Source organism: Ochlerotatus camptorhynchus, unplaced genomic scaffold, assembly GCF_037179485.1.
Source record: "Ochlerotatus camptorhynchus isolate MF236.1 unplaced genomic scaffold, CSIRO-AGI_Acam_v1.1 ptg000276l, whole genome shotgun sequence".
In the NCBI taxonomy this organism is placed as follows: domain Eukaryota; kingdom Metazoa; phylum Arthropoda; class Insecta; order Diptera; family Culicidae; genus Ochlerotatus; species Ochlerotatus camptorhynchus.
Window position 1 is genome coordinate 428,023 of NW_027040765.1, and position 23,287 is coordinate 451,309.

Below are 23,287 nucleotides of genomic sequence, written 5' to 3' on the forward strand. Positions count from 1 at the left end.
TGTTGGATCGCTGGATGAAAATGGGGGAATTCTGTGGAAAGTCAGGGATTTCCATATTTTTTTTAAGAAATTGAAATACAATATTTTTCCTTGGCCTGTACAGTTTATGCCAAGATTCGAAATCTTTTCCTAATTCCACCCAGCGGAAAAACGATCGCAGTGCGCAGGATCACCGACAATTCGCACTGGAATCCGAGCGGGTTGTTGCATATCGGCAGGCGACCGAGAAGAAAAGTCTCCATACACTCTAACTTTTCAGAGGTTTTCCGAACGATGGCTGTTGTTTTCTCTTATACAAAAAAAAGTCGAAGAAATTCTTACAAAATCTTCTAAATTGTAGCTAAATTTTACACTAGTTTTACGGTAAATTAGTCAAACGACGCGAACAAGTGGACGGAGCTACGCACATTTAGACTTGATTCGGCGTTAGGAAAAATTGTATCCAAAATCAATCACCAAAAGTTCAGGATAAGAAGAAAAAATCCACTTTTCCGCAGTTTGTGTAGTCTAGGTGATTGTGGGAAAACAAGTGTTTTGAAAAGAGAAAACTTAATCGCTCTAGGCAAACTTTTGAACCAATTTTCGTCACTAGATTGAACGCTTGGGAAAATTCCGAAAGACAAGCAAAAGCGAAGAAATCGATTTGCGGCTTGTTGTTCTTGCCAAGCCATACCGATACCGATAAAGGAGCAGAAAAAAGTCAAGGATGAAACTTTGCAGGTAAGAAGCAAGTGTTCCAAAAGATTTTCCTATTCATATAGCGAACGAATCAGGTTTGCGCTCCTCACTCACTGCCCCGCTTTCAGCACCCAGCTTGGGTAAGGTCAGCCTTGAATTTGCCTGATAATAGGCAACAATACGGGCAGGAGAGTAATGCAAGAAGGGTAATATTCAGATAACGCCTATTCAAAAAAGAAAAACCGTGCCCCCTGATTGCTGGGAACCCCAATCAAGTCCCACTCCTCAAAGCCTGGCATCACGAATGATGGGAAGCAATGTTTCATATTCGTGGGAAAATTGGTGGCAACCTTGACGGAGGTGCATGACAGGCAGAAAGGTGCCGAGCAGCAGCAGCGGGCCGGAATGGGTGGGGATCGTCGGAGTACAGCACAGTCGTGTTGCGTGATAAGAGGCTTGATTAGCTCCTATTCAGTGTCAATCAATTCAACCAAAAGCGGAAGCTGGATGAGCTATGAATTTTGAGGGATATCACTTCGCCTGGATTTAGGCCCGTTTGCTGATGCGGAAAATCGGACGAGGGGTGGGGGACCTGATTCGTTCGGCTACATGTCGTTCGCTAAACCACCTGTAGCGATGTTTTTGTTAATGATGTCTCTTTTTCTGTTCTTTCTCTTGCCGCACCACCACCTCATCGATGTCACCGTGTCGCCGTCGTTGCTATGGGGGTAGAATTGATGGCAAACGAGGAATTTTGGAACGTCGTCGTCGGTTTTGCACTGCTACTGTTGTTGCCCCCCAACCAAGGCGAATTTAGATCGGAGAAAATTGGTGTGCTTTGCTTTGCCTAGGAATTGGACCCGGAGCCCTCCGCAATGGATGCCGTTGTGCTGATAGCGTGCCTGGCCTTGGTGGGAACGTTGCTGATTGTGCTGCTGCTGCTGTGTCGGTTGGTTCAACCGTACGACGTTGCCTGGTTTCTGTCCAACCGAGAGGATAAAATCAGCCTGTCCAAGATGCGGCTGTACAATGCGAACGGATATTTGGTAGGTGCTGATTTCTATGGCTGGTGTTTGTACAGAACTTTCAAAAGAGCAGTGCAATTACTGTTCATAGGAAATTTAAGTAGTTCCACGTCAAACGACGAATCAGAAAAGCTCGACCTACTCCGATTTGCATGAAACTTTGCATGATTGTTCATTTTGTGCAATCATTCACATGAAATGTTTGCTAAAATTCGGCCATTTAGGATGTTGCATTTTTTGTCAAAATGGCGTCTTTGACATTTTTCAAAATATTGTAGCACGTAAACGAAACAAAGTTGTATAGAAAAATGTATTTTTTGGGAAAATATGAAAACTCAAATATCTCAAAATGTCCTCAATGACTGAGTAAAATTCCATCGATTTTCCTCAAATCCGTGCCGATTCTTGGGGAAAATGTTAATCACTCAATGAGTAACCTCACATTTTGCAATTTTGACTCGAATTCGACTCAATTTTGAGTTACTGAGGTCAGAGCAGTATTTACACAATATATTGGTTGTTAGCGATAGGTCCAAAACAGGGGAACCAGTGACCTAAAACTATATCCCATAATTCCAAAATAATTCCCAGATGCACTCCGGCTCGGAGATCTATCTCGGCTCGACGGGCAGCTTTCAGCGGTTCGATTCCGTCGACCGTGACTACAAACCCCAGTACGGCCAAGGATCGGGCCTTACCGTTCCCCCGTGGCGAACCTCGTCTACCGAAGAGGCCGAAATACCCCCGCAACCGCTACGACCAGCCCCGTCACCCCGGGAACCGAAACTGACACGGGAGAAAATAATCCAAAAGCAAACGTGAGCGCCATTGAATGCCGAAAATGTAAGCCCTAATTCTAACCCTTGTTCACTCTTCCAGATCGGAACCCAAACCTGCCACCGGAGCTATAATCATATCACCAATTCCACGTCCCGTCCCACGTAAGCAGCACTCGTTCCCGATATCTTTCCCACTGCCAGTAATCAGCTCACCACGAGAAAAGCGCTTCCACAATGAACCTCACATATGCACCAATCCCTTTCTCAACCAACCGCCTCTGAAGGAGGAAAGCGATCCTCCGCCACCTTTGCTTCCACCCCCGGCACCACCGGAACAAGCCGCCCCGGAGCCCCCTTTCCTTCAGCGACTCATCAAATCCGCAAACAACCCCTTCCTATCCGACTCGCGCAAATCCGAAGACGAATGCATATTCAACTTCGAACCTGCAACGGTGCAATCCGTTTACGCCGAGGAAGATCCACTACGGCGGATCGAGAAACGCCTTTCCAAGATGGAGAATATTCGCCGGATGTCCCGTCTCATTGAAAGCAACCAGGTTCTGTTGAACATCTACCAGCAGTTCAACGGTACCGTCGATCGATCCCAAGAAAACGATCCAACACCACCCCCATCAGCTAGACAACTACCCCCATCCAGCCGAATGCCTGGTCCATCTTCATCCTCATCCACCTCTCCACTGATCTCCCCAAAACTCCTTGACAGTGCATCACCTCCTCGAATCTCCCCTACACCTCCATCAGCTCCCGTCCCATCTACCAGCCGGACCGATCACAGCAAGTACCAGGACTCACCTCGGACAGACGTCGCCGACAACATCAGGATTCCTACCGTCTCCAATAGCATCAAGCACATCCTGCGGAATCGGTCCTTCTCCGAGACGGAGTTCAGCGAACGGAAGCTGATCAAGAGTTTCGCACTGGTATCCGAGGAGCCCGATCAGGGCGGAGGAAGCATCGGCGGCAGTAGCAGTACGACGCCTCCGCCTCTGCTGAAGAATTCCTCCTACAAGGACCTCAGTCGGTACTACGGAACCGCTCAGCAGACACCATACGGCGGCCAATCGGTGCTGCAGAAAACCGTTTCGGAGTCGTTCCTCGAACGGTACTCGCTCGGACGGGGCGAATATGATTCGGAAGCGGGTGGTACCAGCAGTGGTTGTGGATCGGGGACCGGTGGTGGAGCGTTCAGCAATCTCAGTTCAGCCGATCGGCTGCGGTCGGTGATGCCGTCGGTGTCTAGCGAATCCGTTGCTTCGCAATCGTCGGTGATCTTCACCGACCTCAAACCGATCCAAGCGATCACCGGGTACCTTTGCATTGGACTGCAGTATGATAAGTATGGGAGTGGGTTTCGAGGGGGAAGTGATTCGGGTGATTGTTCTGATTGGAGCGTGCATTTTAGGTCCAGTACGACAATCGAAGGCATGGAACTGCTGGTCACGATTCAGGAAGCGAAACAGCTGGTCGGTCCACCGGGAGTGGACATGGATACGTTCGTGAAGGTGTTTATCGTACCTGATGAGAGTAAGGTGCTTCAGACCAAGGTATGATCATCTGTTACGGGGGAGGCGGTTGCGATCCAAACAGCTAGACGAGTTTTTTGTTTTGTGTGTTGCAGGTTTTTAAGGATTCCAACTTCCCTAGCTATCAGGAGACGTTCACCTTTTGGATCACTCACAAGAACATCCGACGGTCGCTTTGGTTCCACGTGTATCATACCAGTGCGAAGGAGCAAACTTTAATCGGTAGGTGTGCTAATTTCTATTTTTTATGAAGGTGTGGAATATCCAGGCATGGCAAAAATTAATTTGCCTCTAACTTTTTCCATTAACAGAATACCGTAAAACAAAGTAAGAAGCTTTTGTAGATTTTAATATAAACTAAAACTTTTGTGAGTAACTCAGATATGTACCTCTTATATATGGCGCACTAGAGCAGGCGGAACTTGTTATTTTCACTGAATGTAATTTACATTCACTGAAAAACAGTGGTGGGTTCAGTTCGCTCTGTTTCATCATGCATAAGAGATACAGATTTGAGTTATTCACATTCACATCATATCATTTTACGGAGTTCTATTGATGAAAACAAGTTAGAGGCAAATTAATGCACGAAAAGAATGCAAATGATTTGCCATGCCTGGGAATATCTGAAACAATATTTCTGTGGTAATTTTGGTGCCTTTAAGGCCATTTTGGCGAGTCTTAACAATTGTTGACGTTTTCAGAGCCATCTTGACGTTTATTTTGAAGATTGCATGGTTATTTTCATCAGTTTTGAAGCTTGCTTTGCGCTAATTTGGGTGTTTTTTAGATTATTTTGAGGATCTCAAACCGTCTTTGCGTTTAAATCAAATTTGAAATTTTAGGCTCATTCGGTGTTGATTTTACAGTCAAGATTCCTTTAATGCGGATTTGTTTTTGCCGGATTCCTATAGGGGAAATGACGGCTTCGGCATGACAGACTATTTTCGGCAACCCAAATTGAAACACTATTTTCACTGGATTTTCTTACGAAAACACTTCACTGAATGCATGCAAACGATTCTTTATGCTTTCAGTTTCAATTTGACTATATTTTTACCACTGAGAAAAAGCAATCTAGCAGGGTTTTCTTGAAATGAAACACACGCACTACAAATTGTAGCTGATTTCGAGTTGCCGATAATAGAACAGCAGATTTACATGCAGTTCAAATGGAACGGTTGCCGAAGAAAAACTGGTTGCCGACAATACTCGCTCTCACTAGAGAAGATTGGAGCTTTGTAAAAGCGTTTCAAAACAGTTTTTGACAATTCTTTCGACTGAAATTGTTAGAGCAGCTGGCAGCAAAAGATTGTAAACAAACCAATACTGCATATGTGTGCGTTCCATAGAGAAAAAGGCTATAGAAAGAAGGTCGCTGCTTAGGTTGCCGAGAATACGTAAATTCCCCTAGTACTGATGCCACTGGATTCCTATAAAACGGTCGATCCAACATTAACGAATACACGTATCATGTGGGATTTGAGCTAATTGGGCCCAAACTTCGGCAATTTGAAGAGATGACTTCCTGATGTCTTTGGAGAAGTTGTTAAGCAGATAGTTGGTCACTTTTTGGGAATAGTCAGTTTCCGGTAGGACACAACTCTGGTCCTGTGAAAGATCCGGAACATCCGTAAAAGTGGTCATTTCATGAAACTGATCCTAGAGCTCCGTGTTTTTTTTTTAGAAACCACTCATAGACGTCTTATTACAATAAATTCGGAGTTGTTACCAGAAAAGTTATTCTGAGGCCCACGGGATGGTCTACTAAAAGGACATCCGTGAAAGTGGTTAATTTATGAAACTAATCCTGAAGCTCCGTGGTTTTTTAGAAACCACTCATAGACATCTTATCAGAATGAATTCGGAGTTGTGCTCGGAATATGGACTCTGGAGACTACGGAATGGTCCACCGGAAGATCCGGAACATCCGTAAAAGTGGTCAATTCGTGAAACTGATCCTAGAGCTCCGTCGTTTTTTCCAAACCTCTTTAAGACGTATCATCAGAATGAATTCAGTGTTGTGACCGGAAAATTTATGCTGCGGACCATAGGATGGTACACTGCAAGATCCGGAACATCCGTTAAAGTGGTCAATTCATGAACTAATCCTAGGGCTTCATGGTTTTTTAGAAAGCACTCATAAATTAATATGAATAATAACTCAATAAGACGATATTTTTAAATGGCTTAATGTTTAAATTTTGATGTGATGAATTAAAACTATAAACATTGAAGATAATACCTCATTAACTTGTTTGTTCCGGATCTTCCAGTGGACCATCCTTTGATCCCCAGGATCCATATTTTGGTAAAAACTCTGAATTCATACTGAAAAGACATCCATCAGTGGTTTCGTAAAAACCGCGGAGTTCTAGGATCAGCTTCATGAATTGACCAGTTTTACCGGATCTTCCTATGGACCATCCCGTATTTCTCAGAGTATATATTTGGGTCACAACTCCAAGTTCATTATGATAAGAAGCTTCAAGAAAACCTTGGAGTTCTAGGATCAGTTCAATGAATTGACCACTTTATGGATATTCCAGATCTATCGGAGTACCATCCTGTTGTCCCACGAGTTCACATTTCGGTCACAACCCATTTTGCCGATTACAAGCTGCGAGATGTATAAAATTACGCTGTCTAATCAATCAATCTCTCAGGTGCGTAAAAGAAAAGCTGCCGAAGTAATTCGGGGGAATCAATCTCGCTGCAGCAAATACAGCTTGAGCGTTCCGTCGCCTTTGTTCCAAGGTGTCAATTCCGGAGCAAATTGTGATTAGGGCGAAACTAGCAAAATGTAAACAAATGGAGAAAAATCGAGCAAGTTTTCACGTATTGATTTAATTTTTAATTGATTGCTAAGCAATAGTTTTTCTATTGGAATTACATTTATGATCGTAAAATTGATCCATTTTTATTTGTGTTGAGTGTAAAATCTCATTTTTATTCATTTTCTCTTAAAAACTCATCGTTTTTTATAATTTGGCCCATAAATGCGGAACGTTAAGAATACGCCCTCATTAAATCGCCCCGAACATGTATGACAGCAACAATTCGCCCAATACTATGCGCCTTGTTTTGATTTCCTTTAAAGTGTCGCCCTTCACTTTTCGCCGTGTTTACGTTTCAGCTAAAGATGAGCCTTTTACTATTTTCGCTTTTGTTGGTAAACAACTTTCATTTCGCCCGTTCATTGAAATGTTTCAAAATTGCGCCCTGTACTATCGTAAACAAAGGAAAGAGCGTAATCTATTTTAAAGCTTGTTTTGAGATAAATTTTGTTTCGCCTTTCGCTTTGCATGGATTTTTCGATAGTGGAACATTTAAAAAAAATGTTTGTGGTTATTTGTTAGTAGATTTTTGCCTGCTTCATCTGATTGCAGTAAAATCTCCGTTTGTTTACATTTAGCTAGTTTCGCCCTAATCACAATTTACTCCGGAATTCCAATTGAAAATAAAAACTTTTTTATTATTGGGATAGACCAATTCAATGTTCTAAAAAATTGTAGAACAATCAATTCGAGTGGTCAAGACATCAAATTTCTATCTCTTATGGTTCATGAACTATGATTTTAATAATCAAGCAGGTTAGGGTGGCCCCTATAAAACAGATTTTTTTGGAATATCTTTTCATACGTTCATTTCTCGTGAAAACGCTGTCGTGGACACATAAAGAACTTTTTATGATGCGTATTTTCGCTTGAGCAACCAGGTTGCTATCTTTAGTTAGTAGAAAATTAATGGAGATTTAAATTTAAATTCAAAACAGTCATATTTTTTAGTAAAAAATAGCCATTACTTTTCAAATAAAGACGATAACAACTTAGTTGCTTGAGCAAAAATATGCGTCATAAAAAGTTCTAAACGTACCTAAAAAAAACTTTTTACGAGATATAAACGTAGATATTTATAGAAAGTCGATTTTCTAGGAGCCACCCTGACGTGCTTGTTTAAAATAATCATAACTTATGAACCATAAGAGATATAAATTTGATGTGTTAAGCAAAATTGCTTCAAATTTATTTTTCTACAACTTTTTAGAACACTGCATTGGTCTATCTCAAATAATAAAAAAAAAGATTATAGTCAATTCACCTATTTTATGGACCACCCTAATTTCACTAACATGAAAAGATCGGTCAAAAAATACAAAGAAACGTTCCTTAAGACACCATATACTTAAAAGTTATGGTTTGGGCGCAAATATTTGTGTCTTCCTAAATACGGCTTTAGGAGCATTGTGCACTGGTCCCAGGGTCAATTTTCTGGTCATAACCCCAAATTCATTCTGATAAGAAGCCAATGAGTCGTTTTGAACAAAAGTGGACCTACAAACTCACTTTCAAGAACTTATCAATTTTATGGATGTTCCGGGTTTTCCTGGTGAACCATTTCTCCATTTTCCGGTCAGAACTCCTATTTTATTCTAATGAGACATCTAAAGGGCGAACACGAAATTATTGCGACACATTCAACAGGGCATAACTTTTTTACCATTGGGTAAAAATCAACCAAATTTTGCACACTTTCTCATTGATGTGTATTGTGTACATGCTGTCAAACTCGAAGTCGTGTTTTTCGATTCAACGAAAATGGAGGTGAACCAACGCGAGTTGAGAGAACAAATTCTTTCCAAACACCTGGAATTTCCTGACCTGTCGCACCGGCAGTTGGGAAAAATGTTGAACATTCACCATCTGCTCTTGCGGACTGAGGAGTGAGCCTTTCGTGACAAAGGGCACAGTAAATGGCGAGATCTACAAATCTGAGTGCCTCGAGAAGCGCCTTTTGCCGTTCTTGCAGCAGCACGACGAAGCTCCGTTATTTTGGCCAGATTTGGCATCATGCCAATATTCTAAAAGTGTCCTGGGGTGGTATGAGGCCAATTCTGTCCATTTTGTTCCAAAGGACATGAATCCACCAAACTGTCCGGAGCTGCGCCCAGTGGAGCAGTACTGGGCAATAATGAAGCGGGAACTTCAGAAGAGCAAGAAGACAGTCAAAGACGAGAAGGACATGTTAAGAAAATGGAAAAAAAAACTGAGAAACTGGTACCGGATGACACTGTAAAGACTTTGATGGAAGGCATCAAGCGAAAATGCGTTCAATTTTACACTCAAGGCTCCATCGATTAACTTTTCTTTTGATTTTTGAAGTAAATATATTTATAAAACTACCCTAAAATTTTGGTTTGATTCTAAACATTATAAGAAAATTGGCATGACATTTTCGGTGTCGCAATAATTTCGTGTTCGCCCTTTATGAGTGATTTCGAAAAATCAGAAGAGCTCTAGGATCGGTTTCATGAATTTACCTCTTTTAGGGATGATTTGGGTCAAGTTTCCGATCACAACTCCACAAAATTCATATTGATAAGATGTCAATGAGTGGTTTTGAAAAAAAAGGGGAGCTCTAGGAACAGTTTCATGAATTGGACAATTTTACGGATGCTCCGGATCTTCTAGTGGACCATCCCGTAATACCCAGCGTCCATATTCCGATCACTCCGAATTTATTCTGATAACATGTCTATGAGTGGTTTCGAACAATTCGAGGATGTCTAGGATCAGTTTAATGAATTGACCACTATTACGGATATTCCGGATCTTCCGAAGGACCAGACTTCTGACTGTTCGGATGCAAAGTTTTCCCAAAAGGAAGTCATCTATTTTGTTGTTAGCGGCGCCGGTGGTGTAGTGGTAACCTCTCACCCCAGCAGGCCTGGGTTCAATCCCAGTCGGTGCCTCCAGGATGTTCTGAGGCATAACATTTCTGATCACGACTTGATGTGAGTTGATGGGTCGATAAGTAAGGTCCAGGCGTCGGTAGCATTGGTGCTCAGCACGGAAAACTAGATCGACGGAAAAACCACATCAAGGAAGAAAATAAAACACTATTTTGTTAATAACTCTTCAGAAGACACCAGGAAGTTACCTCTTCAAATTACCCTACAATAAGTGTTTGTCCCAAGGGGTAAGTCACTCAGCACATTGTGCCGAAATTAGAATCGGCACAGCTTGGACACATTCATCGCCACAATCTCGTAGGAATTGGATTGTTGTAAATAAAATGGGAGCACTACTGGACAACTGTTATTGAAGTTGTTCACATCATTACGAGCTGTTTGACTGTATATTCAGAAACATCATATAATTGAATATGCCAGAGGAGCTCAGACCAGCAGTTCACTTATAGATCTAAATACGAAATGTAGGTTCTAGGGTCGGCTCCAGAGAAAGAGGCAGTTAATCATACCCCATTAGTACCCTTAATTCAAATAATGCTGCAAATCAAACAAAACAAACTAAAGAAGTCTATTCATCATCCTCTATAGTCGGTCTCCAACAATGCCCCCCACCGGTTCCAACTATTTCCGGCCGCTGATAGACCGATGCTTTTCACATCACGAAAGGCTAGGTTTCTGGTGTGTGTTTGAGTGGATAATAGAAGACTAAACCACAGGACTTTTATTACCCTATGAACATAAAACACCAAAATTCCGCACACCTGCCACTTCCCGCGTCATCCTCAATTCGAGTTATCCTTGCGATTTCAAACCAAAACATTCAAGGTGTCAGAAATACCGGGTTGCCGGGATGGGTATTTTACAAACAATCGCAGCTTGCTCTATGACCGGTAAAATCGGCACACTGACAAAAAAGATGATCCAAGATTGGTTTGCGGAGTGACCTACCCCTTGGGTTGTCCCCAATTAGCTCTAATCCCATATTGCTTCGTGTATTCGTTCATGCCGGTTCTTATTGTACGGTCCCTATTAACCGTACTATAGGAATCTTGACTGTATATTATTTTAATGTCACATTGGATTTGCTTAGAGACTTAGTGTGTTAATGCTATTTGAAAGACTTATGACCATTCAAGCGTTTTGATAGATCTTCATATGTTTTTAGACCATTTGATTAGGCGTCAGAGCCATTTCCTCGTTTTTAAGCGCTAATATAATGGGTCGTTTTGTTCTTCTTTTGTCATTTTTGTTTTTGAGATGTTATTAGGGTAATTTTTGTCAAACAACATCTGTCAGATGGGTCAGTGGTGTTAGGCATTCAAGGCAGGCAGTTGTTCGTGGATCACACTAATTTCATAACTTTGATCAGTTCCTTTTTCCAACGATGACTTGCAGGGGTTTTCAGAGGTAGATTCAAGACAAATCTACAGGACTTCAAAGGCATGTTCGGAATGCATTCAAGTCTGGTTGTGACTTGTCAGTGTTATGTCTGTTTGTCTGTGTTTTAACTGTTTCTAAAAGTCCTATCAAAATCAGCATTTATTCTGGTCCTGTTTTCGGTAAAATTGCTTATTTTGCATAATTTTGGGTCGCTGAATCCGAATTTGAAATCAAATTTTGTTTAAATGGCTGTAAATCTGCACACCTTAGTTCGTGTCAAGGGATTGAGTTGTACAGAAAGCTGTGCCAAGTGCTGTGTCGAACGTGCCTGTGAAGGTTAATCAAAGTATGCCTATCAAGGTGCCAATATTCCATGAGTTTGGCAACCCTGAAAGTTAAAACTTTTGTGATTGTGTTTACATTCTCAATTTCTCTGATGGATGGCAAGCATTCATCTTCACTCTTATTAGAGCGTTGGTGGGTCAAGAGGAGGAAGTGGAACTGGAAACCATCAAACCAATATGGTGTTCAAGCAACTTCAACCCGTCCATAAGATTATGGCTTGCAGGTATACAGAACCTAAGGAGAAACCAGTGTTCAGAAAATCACTCTCAAATCTCATTCATTGAGTCTCCCTGCGAGAATAAACTCGCATGCGAATGTGGCAAGCAAAACTCATGCTTGAGATTCTCATGCATATTCACGCACTCACACTCACAGCGCCAAAAAAATCATTCCAGCTTTAAAATCATAAAAACCACTCAAACGTCAATTGATAGCATGCTTATGCATGTTGTATTAGTTTTCCAACCCCTGCTGCACAAATAAGAGCAATAACAATTAATAGCGCCGACATATAAAGAAATGAATTTTCGAACCTGAAAACTCAGCGGTGATTTTTGCGACGTTGAATTTTGGCAGGCAAAACTCATAGGCGCATAAACTCATGCATGAAGTTCGAGTTTTTGAGTTTTTCCGAACACTGGGAGAAACCCTCGATGATGAATGAAATTCCTGTCTATTAAATCCTCCCCGACTGAAGTAAACCCAGAATTCGAACGGGCGATAGTTCAATCCCACACTAGTCGAACCAGTTTTAAATCATTTAATCGACTCAGAAGTGCGTGTCCTCAAATATATAACCCAAGCCTATCGTATTGCTGATCATGATGCTTTCTACCACCTCCTAATTTCACACCACCAAACCTACCAAGCTACGATCTGTTACAGTTGTGGGACCATACGCGATGTACCACCGATGAAAACTATCAAACATCTCCCCTGTAGATCTGTCATGCTTCGAAAATGGGATTCTCGGCCATCGCAGACTTTAGCGGAAGCGCTTTATCTGGTGTCTATAGATTTTTATAGAACTCGAGAAGTTTCCGCCCAATCAACTCAGCTCCACACAAACGACAGACGTGGGTGATTCGTGATTCAAGAGCTTATAGCAGTACTGATACATATTTCTATGGACATCCCTATACAGTCCTATAGGTACGCCATCGAAGTTCATACCAATTGAGACTACTGATTGACAACAGGAAAAACACAGGAGAAAATGTGAAAAGCAAGACCCCCTATGATAAGCTTGTTTTCTTCTTTATTGTCCATTCTGCATAACTGTTGTGTTCTCGAAGAGAAGGAAACTAGTTTTAGGTTTAAGAGTTAATTATATTTCGACTTGTCTCTTTGAACTAAACTCACAAAATATTTTCAGTTTGTTACTTTCGTACCATGGCTACAAATCATGGCCTACCAGGCAACATATTCTTCTGATGTTTACGCCGATGGTTACATCTCCCTTTTTTTAAAGAGATCGTAGGGTGCCAGCCAAGCTGGAAGTCTACGGATTCTTTCTTCACGCTGTTGAACTGGATATTGAATATTCACACTGTTAGCAGGAACAACAGATTCGTCATCCGTCATTACATCATCGGGCTCGTCATCATAAGGAATCAGTTCATCATCTGGAATTGGTTCTTCTATCAGCACTGCTGGGACCAACGGTTTCGGAGCTTGTAGGTGGAACTCGTCAACTAGCAAGTTGATTACATGGATTTGGAGATTGATCTGCATCATTGTCATCCGGATATCGTTGTTTTAGCTGGTTGGTGTGTGCTCGAATCAAGCGTCCATGTTCGAGCAAAACAGTGTAGTTCACTTTGCCCTTGCGCTCGATTACCTGTCCCGGAATCCAATCGATTGTGTTGCGACGATGGACCTGAGCGTAGACCAAATCATCCGGATCGAATGATTTCTTCACTGCGCCATGCCGTCTGTTAATTCAGCGTTCTGCTTCTTGTTCTCCAAGGTTGGACTCTGAACACAGGGCTTCAATAGGTCCAGCGTTGTTCGTATTGGTCTTCCTGAAAATAGATGGGCAGGTGTCTTCTATTTGGAGTTGACCGGAAAATTGAGAGGAACATCTGGAGATGCTGGAATGTTACCATGGTTTTCCCTTCGATGAGTTTCTTCAGTCCTCTCTTAAGAGTGTCGACAAAGCGTTCAGCTTGCCCATTCGATTGTGGGTGGTAAGGGGCTGTCGTCAGGTGGTGCATCCCATTTTCTTCACAGAATTGCTTGAATCGAGCACTTACAAACTGGGTACCGTTGTCCGAAACGAGGGTGTATGTGTTGCCGTACCTTGCGAAAGTTTCTTGCAGAATTTTCAATGTCACTGTAGTAGTTGTACTGCGGGACCTGAAGATTTCCGGCACTTCGAATAGGCGTCGACCACCACGAGGTAGTGATAACCATCAACTGGACCTGCGTAGTCGATGTGGATCCTCTCCCACGGTTTCGTTGGTATCGACCTCACTGGCGCACAAACGTTTCAACATCGTCGTCGATGTTGGGCCAGTAAACGAAACTTCTTGCGAGTGACTTCTTTCGGTCTATTCCGGGGTGTCCACGGTGGAGTTGTCGGATGATGCGCTTGTGCGGAATCGTTCTGGAACTACAACTCTGTCAGCGAACATGACGCAGTCTCGGGTGACCTGGAGACTCTCTCGTCGGGAATAGAACTGACGAACAGCTGTATCTGGTAGCTCGCTAACAGTGTCTGGCCAGCCATTACGAATGTAGTTGATTACCTCTTTTAGGACCGGGTCGTCTTTGGAGATCATATCGGATGTAACCGGCAAGCTGGATATTGAGTCTGCGAGAATTGCCTTCACGTCAGATTCCGTTTGGAGAGCAGCAATCACGTATCCCTCGTTTGGTTTGCTGTGACAGCTCATCAAGCGGGACAACACGTCGGCATGTCCAAAACTAGCCGATGGGATGAACTGGATGTCGAAATCATACAGCAGCATCGTTAGCGCCCAACGCTGAAGACGATTGGCGGTGTAAACGGGAATGCCGTTCTTGCTGCCGAAAATTTTAAGGAGCGTTTTGTGGTCGGTCTACAGCACGAATTTTCGTCCGAATATCATCTTATGAAAATGGGTGACAGCAAATACCAACGCGAGCGCTTCCTTCTCAATTTGACCATAGTTTTCTTCTACAGGTGTCAGCGACCTCGAAACGTGAGCGACGGCTTTGACGGAGCCGTTGGAGAAGTGATGTAGGATTACAGCGCCCAAACTATTCTAGGAAACGTCTCCAACGACGATGATTTCCTTGTTGGGGTCGAAATGAGTCAGCAAGAGATCGGAGACCAGGATGGTTTTGAAACGTTCAAACGACTTTTGGCAGTCCGCGGTCCATTTCCAAGGAGCATCCTTCTTTAGTAGACGGTCAAGTGGCACTCGAAGTTCCTTCATCTGGCCAACGAATTGTCCGCAATAGTTGATCGCACCACGTAGTTGCGATACATTTATCGGTGGTGGCATCTCGGAGATAGCGTTGGTTTTAGCAGGACCTGGGCGGAGACCATCTTTATCGATTATGTGACCCAGAAACTTGATCTGCGGAAGAGAGAACCGGCACTTCTCGATGCGTAAGTGGAAGCCATACTCACGAATCCGGTGAAGCACAGCGTTCAGGGTGCGATCATGATCCTGTTGAGTTTTTCCAGCGATCAAGATGTCGTCCAGGTATGGCTTGACACCTGGAATGCCAGCAACCATACTGTCAATGATCCTCTGGAACGTTCCAGGCGCAGATTTGACTCGATTGTACTGGAACAGTCCTTTATGAGTGTTTATAGTGAGCAGCTTTCGAGATGCTTCTTCAACCTCAACCTGCAAGTAGGCATCCGATCAATCGATGTTTGAGAAGAAACGGCATCCTGCTAGTTCGGCGTAGATGTCGTCTGGATGTGGCAGTGGATGGCGATCTGACTCGAGAGCATCGTTGAGACCTGTAGAGTAGTCACCACAAATGCGTACGAGATATCGAGCAGCCCAATCGGAGAACTTGACTGGTGAAATGATGCCGTTGTCTTGAAGCCTTTGGAGCGCAGCATCAACCTTCGGGAGTGCTGCGTAGGCAACCGGTCTCTTAGGGCAATACGTAGGACGAGAATCTGGCTTCCGGTAGAGCGTTACCTGTGCTTTTGTGCAGCATCCAAGCGAGGTCTGGAACATTTCAGGACACTTGAGTTGCAAGGATTGCATGGTTGCGTTTGAGTTGTGCTGTATGGTGTTCACTAGCGAGTTGAATGGGACCGACCAGAGATCGAACCGATCGATTGTTTCGATACCGAGAACGTTGAGATCCGGGTTTGTTGTGACGAAAATGCGGCCTTCCTTTGTTACGTCTTGAACGGTGATTTCGGCGTTGAACTCACCCAGGATGTCGATGCTGTCACCTGATGCACTCACGGCGATGACTTCCGTTTAGCCACGGCAATACAAGCATAGAGGTAACTCTAAGACTAGTAGGTCCCGAAGAAACGTGCTCAACTTTTTGGCTCAGCCAGTACCAGATCTTCGGTCCCAAGCTAATCGATACACCCCTCGAAACATAGGAAATTCCACTAACCCCTCATTTTATCTGTCAAACTTTCATAGCAAATCAAAACAAACATTGTGTAGTACTAGAATTTTGACTAGAATAGGGTACGTTAATCGATTTGCTTGGGACCAATAAGCTAGTCAAGTAGTGAGCCAATTTCAAATTGATAGTTTCGTATTGATTGTTGATACAAGTCTGCTTGGAAATAATGGTGATATCAGAAGAACAATCGAGCTGCAATATCGCTGTTGAGCCGTTGATTTCGATCGTGGCATACTTTTGGTTCTTCGTCAGGTCGATTCGCTTGACCGAGATACCCTTAGACTTGACGAGGTCTTTAGATTTCGGTTTATCGACCTTCTTTGCTGCCTTCTTTTCGGATGATGAGCAGTATCCCATCCTCGTCGCCAAAATATGTTGTGTTCTCGAAGAGAAGGAAACTAGTTTTAGGTTTAAGAGCTAATTATATTTCGACTTGTCTCTTCGGTGGTTGGAACTAAAATCACAAAATATGTTCAGTTTGTTACTTTCGTACCATGGCTACAAATCATGGCCTACCAGGCAACATATTCTTCTGACGTGTACGCCGATGGCACAATAACAAAATTGTTAATGTACCTCAACTCTCACAGAAAATCCTGCTCTGATCCTTCGTTGTACGCTTCGAGATTGGAAACCCACGACAGTATAAAATGCTAGGTTCAAAAATAAGAACTGTATTCTGGATTAATGTCTCCAGTGGGTGACCTTTGGTAAAGCATGTGGTTGAGAATGTGAGCTGCGTTGGAAAAGTTCACAATATATCATGAAGTTCATCAAGAAAAAAATCACGAGATCGGCCTTTAATCGTCCGCCATCGACAGGATCATTCCGGAACCGCAGCGAGCGCTCGCTGGTCTGCAGTCGTCGTAGTCGCCATCGTCGTCAAGGGTTGCCAGAAAATCGATCACAACACCACACAATCCACACGTTAATTGGAAAAATACAGTATTTAAGTTGATCCGCACTGTGTTTCAGTTCATTTGAAAGCTTGAGTGCCTTTTCGTCCGCGGAGGGGCTCTCCAGTTTGCCCAGTAGTGCGCCGACTCTAAGCCACAATTCAAGGAGTCTCGTGCTGCTGAGTTTTTGTCGGGCAGAACATTAGTTTCAGTACTCTTCTTTTCGTACGAATAACACCATAGCGTAGCTGTTCCGCTATCCCCGTGGTATAGTTGGGATCCATTTTGATGAAATTGTTGGTGTAACCTTCCGAATGTAATGTTGCATCAAAGGCAACCATCGGATATTTTTCACAATGATTTCATCATCGAAAGGTAGACATTCAGAAGAGACGGACTTAGTTTTGCTAAGTTTTAAGAGATTCACGATTCAGACAATACTTGAAGAATTTTTCGAAAGATCCTCAACACCGGTGGATACACATTTGTTATTTTAAAATCCTTGTATCACCAGTTTTATGTATGACACTTTCTCACTAGCTTCATTTGTGAGTAAACAATGCATTGAACCGAGTAGTAAGCCTTAGAAACGATTGACAAAACGTCCACACTCAACTATGGTTTGTGTCCAACTTGTCAAAGTGTGCCTTAATGTGCCGAACAGTGTGTCATGCTGTGTTTCGGAACAGTGTGCAGAGTTGAGTGCCCCTTGTAAAATAGACAATGTCGTATCATAAAAATGATTGCTGCGTTCCGTTGCGTTGCGTGTGTGAGGGAGCAATTCATAGATTGCATACTAGCAACTATCATGTATCATCTTTAACGTTCTTATTCTGATTGCTTAAGGAAAACTATTTGGGAGTGATCAAAGTTCAGAACATTTTTTTTTAAGCTTTATTAGAGAGATTTTTAGCCGTTGGCTAGTTCATCTCTAGGAAAGTTCAGAACAGGAAAAGCATGACAAATATAATTGCCGGCCACGCGCATGTTCTACTGGCGTGCACAGGGTGGGGCAAGGTGGGGCAATTGCCCCCTCTTTTATAAATAAGATTTTTATTTTCAAATTTTCAAAATTAGAATATAAAATAACTTGATTTCTTGATAACTTGATTTGAAGGTAAAATAACTTCATTGCATAATGTAAGGGCACTGAAAACCTTTTATTGCGTCAATTCCTTTGAGATGGTGCCTGAAAATTGCACCACAAAGGTGCATGAAGGGACAAACTTCAATGACATTTTTTGGTCAAAAATTGCACCGCAGTGGTGCATACAAAAAATCTTGGTGTAATTTTTTGGAGGGTTAAAAGAAAAGGGTAAATTTAAGGTTGAAAAAATTTACCTTCGTGGTGGTAAATCGAAGCGAAAACTTTTTACTGAATATTTCTGGTGTAAAAATATCATCAAGGTTTTTGTTCATGGAGGGACTAATCAAAATGAATAACTCTGGTGGAAATCACGCTAAAAATTTGGAGGTTGCACATTTGACTAAAAATTTCTGGTGGAAAGTTCACAACACTGTGGTGAATATAGAAGCAAGGTTTATTCATTTTTCTGCTACGTAATTTGCATCGTTCTGATGAATGCAAGCTTCATTGAAAATTTATGGTGGAAAACCTGCATGAAGAGGCAAAGCCTGAAAATTGCACCACAAAGGTGCATGATGATACAAACTTCACTGAAAATTTTTGGTGCACCGTTCTGGTGAATGGAGGACCATGATTTATTGAAAATTTTGGTGAAAAATTTGCATCGCTCTGATAAATGAAATGAACAGAAAATTTCTGGTGGAAAACTTGCGCTGATATGGAAAATGAAGGTACAAGTTTTATTTAAAATGAAGCTTCATTCTAAATTTCTGGTGGAAATTCTGCACCGTTCTGGTTAACGGACGGGCAAGCTTTTCGGAAAAAAATTGGTCCTAAAATTGCATCCCTCTGCTGAATAGAGAAACAAATTTTACTAATAATTTCTGGTGTAAAATTTGCACCATTCGGATGATTGGAGGGAAGCTGCTTTACTGAAAATTTATGATAAAAAATCCGAAAATAGGGCAAGCTTTATTTGGTGGAAAACCTGCAACATTCTGATGATGGGAGAAGCCAGCTATATTGAAAATGTCTGGTAGAAAATGGAAAAAGGAAATCTGCACGAATCAGAAGATTGGAGAAGCAATTTTTATTAACGGTGGAAAATTTACACCCTTCTGGTCAATTTAAATTTTCTGGTCTAAAATTACCTGGGGGCAAGTTTGTATTGAAAATTTCTGGTGTAAGATTTGCAACAATCTGCTGCATGGAGGGGCAAGCTGAATTGAAAATTCCTGATGTAAAAATTGTACAGTTCTGGTGAATGTGGGGGCAAGCTTTATTGAACATTTCTGGTTGAAAAAAATACAACGTTTTGGTGAATGGATGGGCAACTTAAACTTTACTTTCGAGAAGAACCTCAAGGGTATTGAATTCTGAGGACTGTTCCAAAAGAAAAGATTTCTTAAGATGATTCCATGAATATTCTGCGAATAATTTCTAGTAAATCCTGCAGATAGTTCCAAGATAATTCCGAAAAGAATACCGGATAAATTAAATTTTGAGTGAAACTTCAAAGAGATGTTGAGGAAAATTTCAAGGGAATTCCGAGGAACTCATTTCAAGATTTCTGGAGAATACAGAGGAAATTTTTCTGAAACTTTAGGGAAATTTCAGTTCCAAGGTGTTCTGAGAAAAAAAAAAGTTCAAAATATTCCGAGAAGAACCTCAAGGATATAGAATTCTTAGGACAGTTCTAAAATATTTCTGGGTAGTATTCCAAGAAAATTTTGATAATTAATTTCTAGTGAATCCTGCAGATAGTTCCAAGATAATTTTGAAAAGAATACCGAGAAAATAAAATTTTGATTGAAATTCCAAAGGGATTTTGAGGAAAATTTCTAGTGAGTACCGATAATTTCTAGCTCATTCCGGGAATAATTTCTGGATAATACTGAGGAAATTCTTCTGAAACTCTAAGGGAATTTCAGTTCCAAGGTGTTCTGAGTAAAAGTCAAGAAGCTTTTTAAAAATAATTCCAGAGGACTTCTGAGAAGAATTTCAATAGAGCTCATAGAGTCCTAACAATTTCGAAAAGACCCTCAAGGAATTCTGAGGATGGACTTTTTCGCAACTGTATAAAATTTAAAGACAGCTCTTGGATTCCCTAATTGAAAAGTGGGTATTAGTTTGCCATTGAACCTTGGTCTGTTGATGTCTTACTAAGAATTCGTCTAAGAATCTTCTCTGAAAATTTCAAGTCATTTGCTACCGTGGTTAAAAAGTTACAGCTGTTTATGTACGTTGCAATAAATTCGGGATTGTCCTTTGTATCATCTTTAAAACATGTTGAATGTTCGGCATCATTTCGTGTCACCCCGACTGGCGGTACTTTGGGCAGGGTTGACATGCACAAGTCGTAATTCCGTTAACAATCATGTACTCGCTTTTTTTCCAATAGTTACATATTTTTTATATCCTTTTTAATGATCCTAAACCTATAGCCTTGGAATTTAGGTCAAAATTTGAAAAAAAAAAATAGAGCTACAACTTTCGCTGAAAATGACCAATTTCTACGTACTCGCAACGGTAATAGTAAAGTGTAACTACAACAGCATATAAGGGCAAACAAAACCTTGAAATACTCAAAAAATAACTGTAACGATGCCTTCAAAATATACAAAAACGTACTGCATAAAATTTCAGAAAGGTAACTGAATAAAAGATGATGCCAGTACCTTGAAGAATATACTTTCTTTGGTTCATATTTTTAACCTGTAAAGAAGAGCATGCCGCAAAACATTATTACAACGATTCCTACAGGGTTCAGAAATTGGAAGAAAGCGACAGAGTTGCTGGGCAAACACAATCACAGTGATACCCATGTTGGTAGTATGGAAGCGTGGAAAAATTTCAAAACCAGGAAAGGTATCGACGAAGAACTGGACCACCAAAAACAACTATGATTGCTGCTAGCGGCTACAAAATCGCTATATAATGGAACGTTTCATCGATATTGTGCGCATACTTTGCAAAGGTGGCCGACCACTTCGTGGACAGTCGGAAGGAGCGGAAAGTGTGCCACCCAGTTGGTGGCTAACTACGATCCATTCCATTGGCTGTCTGAAAGGAGTTTGCATTGAAGAAAAATATAAAAAAATAAATAAAATTAGCTAAATTGAACAGTAGGGAAACAGCCGCCAAACTTGCCGAGCTCCGAATGATCCAATTTACTCCAGCCATGTGTGATAAAAACACTTGAAAGGATATGCACTTTGGGGGGACACTTGGCCAGCTCTGAGGACTACTCCAACGACGGTCTATAGTCGGGGAGATTAATTCGCACTCGCGATGATTTATATCCCTTTCCAGTTAAACGAAAACTATTTCAAGAAGCTTACCTATTAAAAATAAGCAGTGTGACAGCAACGAGCGAAAAAAATACGTCCGTGAAAACAAACACGTCCACCCACGAGCATAGCACACTTCGATCTTCTCATATGATTAAAATGATTGTATGTGAACAACTAATGTCGATGGCCTACATTTAGGCGTATTTTTAACTATTTTGCAACATCAGCGGCACAGGTGGTGTACTGGTGTGATTGCCTCTCACCCCAGCAGGCCTGGGTTCAATCCCAGTCGGTGCCACCGGGATGTTCTGAGGCATAACATCTTTGATCTGATCGCGTCGGTAGCCTTGGTGCTCAGCACGGAAAACAAGATCGACGGAAAATAAATCAAGGGAAAAAAATCTTCCTGTAGCCCGCTTATATGATTGTATGAATTATGTCATAAATTAAAAAAAAAAAACATTGAACTTGATAGCGATCCACTCTAAGATATTAGTAGGTAGTTCTAACTAAACGGTCCGTCAACTTTCAGGTGAATGCGAAATGCAGATCAACGAGAACATCAACCGACCGATGACGACGTGGCTTAAGCTGGTGGACTCAAGCCACAAGAAGAGCCAGCTTGGCGAGTTGATGTTCTCGCTTAGCTATCTGCCGACGGCCGAGCGACTAACGGTGGTGATCGTAAAAGCCCGAAACCTTAACCTCAAAAACCGGACCAACCGAACTAGGGGGCAGCAGCTAGTGCAGCAAAACGCTATCGATGATTCCGAACCGGCAGTCGACGATCTGATCGAGGTGGACTCCAGCGAGAGTATTTTCGTGAAGGTTCTTATTTTGTCTGGAAATTGTTGATTAAATTGGACTAATTTATGATGAGTTTTAGGTGTACCTGTTGAAGAACGATAAGAAAGTTTCCAAGAAGAAAACTGCCGTTAAGAGAGGCGAGCGATCGCCGATCTACAATGAGGCGATCATCTTCAGCGTTCCTCCGTACATGTTGAATTCGATTCAGATTCGTTTGTCGGTCGTGCAGATGATCAATAGGGATAGCAGCAGTACCAATACCATCAGCAGCAACAACAATAGCAACAATCTCATAAACCTGTATGACAATAGTACCAACAGTAGCAGCGGTAGCAGTTTGAATCGGAAGCCAAGTATCAAGCTGGTCTCGATTGGGCACGTAATTGTGGGAAGTGGAACCACTGGAAAGGGTTTGAGGCACTGGCATCAGATGTTGACTACACTGAGGAAGCCGGTGACCATGTGGCACGCATTGAAGACAACTTCCGAGCGGAAGCAGAGAAAGCTATCAGCAGAGCTGGAAAAGGACAGTGCTTAGACATATTGAAGCAGGGCAAAGCGATAGGCGTTACTATTTATGATAATAATGGTAATACAGTAATAAATTGAAAATGTTATAATGAGAAACACCTAGCTAATAATCAGTTGAAGATTAACAGAGAAGTATTATAAACAACCGTTAGTTAAGTAAACAGAAGTAAATTTCGTATATACCAAATTTTTCATCGTCGCCAAAGGTAATATATACATTGAATTAAACTCACATTACTATACGATTTCCGCAAACTGGCGGAAAATTAGGGAAAATCATACTTCAAAACTATTCTAAGTAAACAATACCACAAAAAAACAACAACCATAAAACACACACAAGCAAACCAATGACAACTATTCTAACAAAACTGTTGACTTTATTCTACCGAAACGGAATTAACTTTCACAGCAACTATCATTAAACATTCAATCGAACAAAAAATCACATCACAAGTATTATACCGTTTTTCTTAAGGATTTGATATAATAAAGTACTCTGAAATTCTTTTTTTTTCTGCCACTGTTTCTAAAAAAATCGCTCTTCACCACTTTAATTACCGATCACGAC

The 23,287-nt window shown here is 41.7% G+C and overlaps 1 protein-coding gene across 1 annotated transcript; it reads left to right on the forward strand.

Moving 5' to 3' along the window:
• Positions 1 to 262: 262 nt before the first annotated feature.
• On the forward strand, positions 263 to 23,215 carry Syt12 (Synaptotagmin 12). The gene is made up of 8 exons (XM_065227791.1): positions 263 to 720; positions 1,411 to 1,724; positions 2,295 to 2,521; positions 2,583 to 3,839; positions 3,906 to 4,047; positions 4,122 to 4,248; positions 21,911 to 22,206; positions 22,265 to 23,215. The coding sequence occupies exons 2-8, from the start codon at positions 1,554 to 1,556 to the stop codon at positions 22,721 to 22,723; spliced, it is 2,679 nt and encodes an 892-aa protein (XP_065083863.1). The 5' UTR covers positions 263 to 720; positions 1,411 to 1,553; the 3' UTR covers positions 22,724 to 23,215.
• The last annotated feature ends 72 nt before the right edge of the window (positions 23,216 to 23,287 follow it).